Here is a 6220-nt window from a genome sequence, read left to right on the forward strand (position 1 = left end):
TTTTTTTTTTTTAGTAGAGATGGGGTTTCACTGTGTTAGCCAGGATGGTCTCAATCTCCTGACCTCGTGATCCGCCCATTTCGGCCTCCCAAAGTGCTGGGATTACAGGCTTGAGCCACCGCGCCCGGCCTCCAATGACTAATATTAGTGTTTAAGACATACATTTTCAAAAGGACAGTTAAATGTTATCTCTTATAATTTCCTACCTTCAGAAACACTTTTGTTTAAAAAGAGGGGCTGGGCGCAGTGGCTCACGCCTGTAATCCCAACACTTTGGGAGGCCGAGGCAGGCAGATCATTTGAGGTCAGGAGTTCAAGATCAGCCTGACCAACATGGTAAAACCCCATCTCTGCTAAAAATACAAAAATTAGCCGGACATAGTGGCATGTGCCTGTAATCCCAGCTATTCGGGGGGCTGAGGTAGAAGAATCACTTGAACCCCGGTGGTGAAGTTGCAGTGAGCCAAGATCACACCACTTTACTCCAGCCTGGGTGTCAGAGCATGATTTCTTCTCAAAAAAATAAATAAATAAGAGGAGGGAGGAAAAGCTTCAACTGAGATTGCCCTAATAGTCTAATTTTAAATCTCTCAACTTGCTCAGGCTGGGCAGGTATGTAAACATAAAGGTTTTAAGGATGGAAAGGTCATGAGAGATAGTAGACTCTGTTGCTGGGTGCGGTGGCTCATGCCTGTAATCCCAACACTTTGGGAGGCCAAGGCAGGCAGATCACTTGAGGTCAGGAGTTCAAGACCAGCCTGGCCAACATGGCAGAACCCCATCTCTACTAAAAATATAAAAATTAGCCAGGCAAGGTGGCACGTGCCTGTAATCCCAGCTACTGGGGAGGCTGAGGTAGGAGAACTGCTTGAATCCAGGAGGTGGAGGTTGCACTGAGCCGAGATCACACCACTGCACTCCAACCTGGGCGAAGAAGCGAGACTCCATCTCAACAACAACAACAAAAAAATAGGCCAGGCACGGTGGCCCACACCTGTAATCTCAGCACTTTGGGAGGCTGAGGCGGGCAGATCACGAGGTCAGGAGATCGAGACCATCCTGGCTAACACAGTGAAACCCTGTCTCTACTAAAAATACAAAAAATACACACACACAAAAAAATTTAGCCATCCCAGCTACTCGGGAGACTGAAGCAGGAGAATCACTTGAACCTGGGAGGCAGAGGTTGCAGTTAGCTGAGATCTGGCCATTGCACTCCAGCCTCGGTGACAGAGGGAGACTCTGTCTCAAAAAAAAAAAAAAAAAGAGAGATAGTAGACTATGTCTGCTACATAACAGGTATTCAGGTTATGTTTGATGAATAAATGGATTGAAAGAATGGAAAAATCGTTAGGGAGTTCAATATTTTTAAATAAAATTCTTATAAAGTAGAGCAATTCTTTTATTCTTTGCAATAATATTTATTTATTTATTTATTTATTTTTTGAGATGCAGTCTCGCTGTCGCCTAGGGTGGATTGCAGAGTGCAATCTCGGCTCACTGTACCCTCCACCTCCCAGGTTCACGCTATTCTACTGCCTGCCTCAGTCTCTCAAGTAGCTGAGACTACAGGTGTGTACCGCCGCACCTGGCTAATATTTGTACTTTTAGTACAGAAGGGTTTCACCATGTTGGCCAGGCTGGTCTCCAACTCCTGGACTCAAGTGATCTGCCCTCCTCAGCCTCCCAAAGTGCTGGGATTACAGGCGTAAGCCATTGAATCCGGCCTAATTATCATTTATATTCGGTATTTTTATTGTCATGAGGACACAACTAAAATAAAATGATTGCACCTGTTTGCATATATAATAAATCTATAATAAAAACATATATGGTAAAATGTATACATAAAAACTATAAATACAGATAGAAAGATACCCTTTTTCTTTTCTTTTTACTTTTTATCTTCTTACTTTTTGGTGGCGAGAAAAAAGATCAGATTTACCTTACATTTTTAATAGAGACAGGGTCTTGCTATGTTGCCCAGGCTAGTTTCGAACTCCTGGGTCAAGCAATCCTCCTGCCTGGGCCTCCCAAAGTGCTGGGATTCCAGTCATGAGCCACCGCACCCAGCCAAGATCCCCTTTACTTCTGAAAAGGATAAAAGTTGTCAGACGACAGCAATCCACAAAAAAAAAAAAAAAAAGCGGGAAATTATTTTTATGTGTGCAAGATTCATATTCCTGCTCTTTTCCCAAGGATTACGTCATCAACAATAAATTCTCAGTAGAACTTTTATACATACTCATTGCAGAAATCATAAAGAAAAAGGAAAAAGTTTGACTTATTATACAAATGCCCAGAAATAACAAATCTTGCCACGTTTTGTACAGATTTTCAGCTAACACAAGACCAGTCTGTATATACATATCAAACTGATATTGTACAATCAAACTGATTTTTTTCCACTTGAGATACCAAAGTGTACCCTCACATGCCAATATACTTCTGTATCTATTGCCACTTTCTTTTCATTTTTTTTTTCTTGAGACGGAGTTTTGCTCTTGTTGCCCAGGCTGGAGTGCAGTGGCAATCCTGGCTCACTGCAACCTCTGCCTCCCAGGTTGAAGCGATTCTCCTGCCTCAGTCTTCTGAGGAGCTGGGATTATAGGCTCCCGCCACGACGCCTGGCTAATTTTTGTATTTTTAGCAGAGACGGGGTTTCACCATGTTGCCTAAGCTGGTCTCGAACTTCTGATCTCAGGATATCCACCTGCCTTGGTCTCCCAAAGTGCTGGGTTTACAGGCGTGAGCCACCACGCCTGGCCTCTACTGCCACTTTCAATGGTCACATATTATCATGCACTGACATTTATTCATAAAATCCATTCTATGGATTGCTTAAGCAATGCCAACAAAAACAAATCTATCTGTTTCCTAAACGCATTTTCTTTCTTTTTCTTTTTGAAAGATAGGGTCTTGCTCTGCTGTCACTGACATACCTCACTGCAGCCTAGAACTCCTGGGCTCAAGTGATGCCCCTGCCTCAGCCTTCCAAGTAACTGAGACTATTAGAGATGGGCGGGGGGTGAGGGAGGGCCTCGCTATAATGCCCAGACTGGCCTTGAACTCCTGGCCTCAAGCAATCCTCCCGCCTCAGCCTCCGAAAGTGCTGTGATTACAGGCGCAAGCCACCGCGCCTGACGAATAAAAGATTTTATAGAAGTAATTTTTAACCCAGAAGTTGCTGTATTATGGAAACTGCTTATCTCATTATGCACTTTTCCATAAAGTATATGACATTATGTCTTAAATGTGTACATTAAAAATAAAACGCTGTACGTGTTTTTGTTCGTTAACTCACTTTAAAATTGTCACTTAAGTTCTAAGGGGATTTCGGGGGGATCGGAAACCAGCTAGAGTTCTGTTTTTTTTTTTTTCTGCTCAGAAAGGCGGCCTGGGAGCTGGAGCCCCGCAAGGTGGTCACCGTCCCAGGGGCTGCGGAGCCCGTGGGAGGCTGATCCAGGCCCCAGGTGGCTCCCACAAACGAGGCCCCTCTTCCTGCCCGCCTACCCCCGTGGCATTCAGTCCAGGCTTGCGACTCCTATTACCTGTTCATCTTGTCTCTATCGTTCAAGCCATTCTTCCTGAGCAAAAGGATCTGCTGCACTTTCGCCACATTACCCGCGGTAGCAGCTTTGTGAATCTTGCCGAGATCTCGGTCTCGGACGTGGTAGCCGGGCTGCGAGTAGGCGCCCTCCCCGGGCTCGCCCCCGCTGCCCGCGCTGCTCCTCCGCCGCCGCGCGAAGGAGCCCAAGGGCGATTCGCCCTTCTTGCTAAAAATCTTCTTCATGGCCCAGGCGACCGGGCTTCAGAGACACCTCATGTCTCTCTCGGCTCTTAACGGCCCCCGGAGCCCAACATAGCAAGTCAGCCCCGGCCGGCCGCGGCCTCCCAGAGGAAACTCCGCGGTTTCCAATCTTTCCCTCTGGGTTACCAAGCAAGCGAAGCCGCTAGACACAAGTGCGCATGCGCGCCTCGGACTGCAAGGTCCATGCGCGTGCGCAGGAAGGCCCAGTGCCCCTCCCCCCAGGGTGTCCGTGCGCATGTGCAAGGCCCAGGCCTCGCAAATCTAGGAGGCTGTTGGGGAGTAGCCCTGCGTTGCTGTCAATTCAAAGATTGTTCCATTCAAACAAATGTCGGTGGGAGTTTGGCTGAATGTTCAGGAGGTTTGCGAAAACAACCCTCGCGCCTATGGGGAAGCAGCCTTTACGCATGACTGGGACTGGAGTAGCGTGGAGTTTTAAGATGCTGAAGGCCTCTTATCCGAGAAAACTCTCCTAAGAAACTCTCTCAATCTCCGTATCTCTCAGTTTATTCCCCTTCCACGTCCCTTTGGGTTCCAGCAGGTCTCCATGAGAACTTAACAGATGCAACAACAGAGGGCACAGGATTTCGGAGATCGTGGCAATATGTGTTAAGTGCAAACTTACGAGGAGAAACCAATGCACATTCTCCAGAAGAAATGAAAACGCATTTCTGCATGCCTTCTTCCCCCACCCCTCTGCCTTTGGCCCCGTCTTACGTTCTATTTTTTGCTTTTAATTTTCCAAGGTTACATCTCTCTTTTTTTTCCCCCCCAACAGAATCTCGCTCTGTCGCCCAGACTGTAGTGCAGTGGTGCAATCACGGCTTACTGCAGCCTCCACCTCCTGGGCTCAACGACCCTCCCACCTTAGTCTCCCGCGTGAGTAGCTGAGACTACAGACGCACGCTACCACGCCCGGCTATTTTTGCATTTTTTGTAGAGACAGGGTCTCGCCATGTTGCCCAGGCTGGTCTCCGACTCCAGGGCTCAAACGATGCTACCATCTCAGCCTCCCAAAGTGCTGGGATTACAGGTGTGAGCCACCGCGCCCAGCCTAGATTGAATAATTTGACAACAAATTGGAATTAGCAACGCATATGCCAAGCGTCTGGAGCCTCAGCAGAAATTGCTGCTGGAATGCACCTCCATAGCTCTGGACAGCTCTAGGGTCCCTGTGGAGGAGATGGCTGGCCCCAGAACAGGGGTCTTTATTGGCAAGAGAGAAACGGGCAAAAACAAAACAACACTTCTCAGGCCTCTCCAGCTTAGCTAGATCAAATGGTTTTGATGTGGGAGAGTGGTTTCCACTATCATCACCAAGAATTTTCCTCCTACACTAGCCCAGCTAGAAAGTTATGTTGTCTCCTCAACATTCCCCAGGGTGATCTATGAAGCTAGTCAAGTCCCAGCACTCTGGGAGGCCGAGGCAGGTGGATTACCTAAGGTCAGGAGTTTGAGATCAGCCTGGCCAACGTGGTGAAATCCCGTCTGTACTAAAAATACAAAAATTAGCTGGGCGTGGTGGCGCATGCCTGTAGTCCCAGCTACTCGGGAGGCTGAGGCAGGAGAAACGCCTGAACCTGGGAGGCAGAGGTGGCAGTGAGCAGAGATCACACCACTGCACTGTAGCCTGGGTAACAGACCAAGACTCCATCTCAAAAAACAAAAACAAACAAACAAAAAATACTCAAATGTGGAGAAGACTGACTCTGAACAGAAGACTCTGACGTTTCCTAATGCATCCTGAAATGAGAGCCAAAGACATTACCAGTCTGGACAGATACAGGAATCACACACCACCCTCCAGGTAAGTTGTAGAGATTTGGTTGACTATAGTGTTTTTGTATAGACCAGAGATACTCAAGGACTATGTTAGGCCAGCTCTAAGGTGTTGAATTCGTCAGCCAAATGCTGGATCCCCAAAAAGTCCAGAGTAGCTGGGACTACAGGTGCCCGCCACCACCCCCAGCTAATTTTTGTATTTTGTTTAGTAGAGACGGGGTTTCACCTTGTTAACCAGGATGGTCTCGATCTCCTGACCTCGTGATCCGCCCGCCTTGGCCTCCCAAAGTGCTGGGATTACAGGTATGAGCCACCGTGCCCGGCCAGATAAAGCTCTTTAATTCCAGTTCAAGGCTGTCACACGTTTTCTCCTTTTAAGAGTTACCAAGAAATTCATCAAACCCTTTTCCAAAACTGGTTCATTCTTTGAAATGTGTCGTCCCATGCATTCTGCTGTATCTGTTGAGGAATAATGAAACTATAATTAAACCATGATTAGAACATAAGGGCTCAAGGGTATTGAGGCCCATCTGCCTGTATCTCCTGGAGATCCAAGACCTGGGATGATCACAGTAAGGAGGCCACAACACTAAACAGAAACATGTTCTGGGAACCTTCTTTATTCTAGGT

General features: G+C 47.3%; 1 protein-coding gene across 2 annotated transcripts in view; it reads right to left on the minus strand.

The window, feature by feature from the left end:
• Window positions 1-3965, minus strand: part of ANKRD26 (ankyrin repeat domain 26) — a 100512-nt gene extending 96547 nt beyond the window's left edge. For both annotated transcript variants that reach the window (XM_011969107.1, XM_011969106.1), the window contains exon 1: window positions 3552-3965. In XM_011969107.1, the coding sequence (XP_011824497.1) occupies window positions 3552-3793 (242 nt within the window). In that variant the 5' untranslated portion in view covers window positions 3794-3965. The remainder of the gene's footprint in view (window positions 1-3551) is intronic.
• Between the last annotated feature and the right edge of the window lie 2255 nt (window positions 3966-6220).

Source organism: Mandrillus leucophaeus, unplaced genomic scaffold (assembly GCF_000951045.1).
Source record: "Mandrillus leucophaeus isolate KB7577 unplaced genomic scaffold, Mleu.le_1.0 Scaffold872, whole genome shotgun sequence".
Taxonomy (NCBI): domain Eukaryota; kingdom Metazoa; phylum Chordata; class Mammalia; order Primates; family Cercopithecidae; genus Mandrillus; species Mandrillus leucophaeus.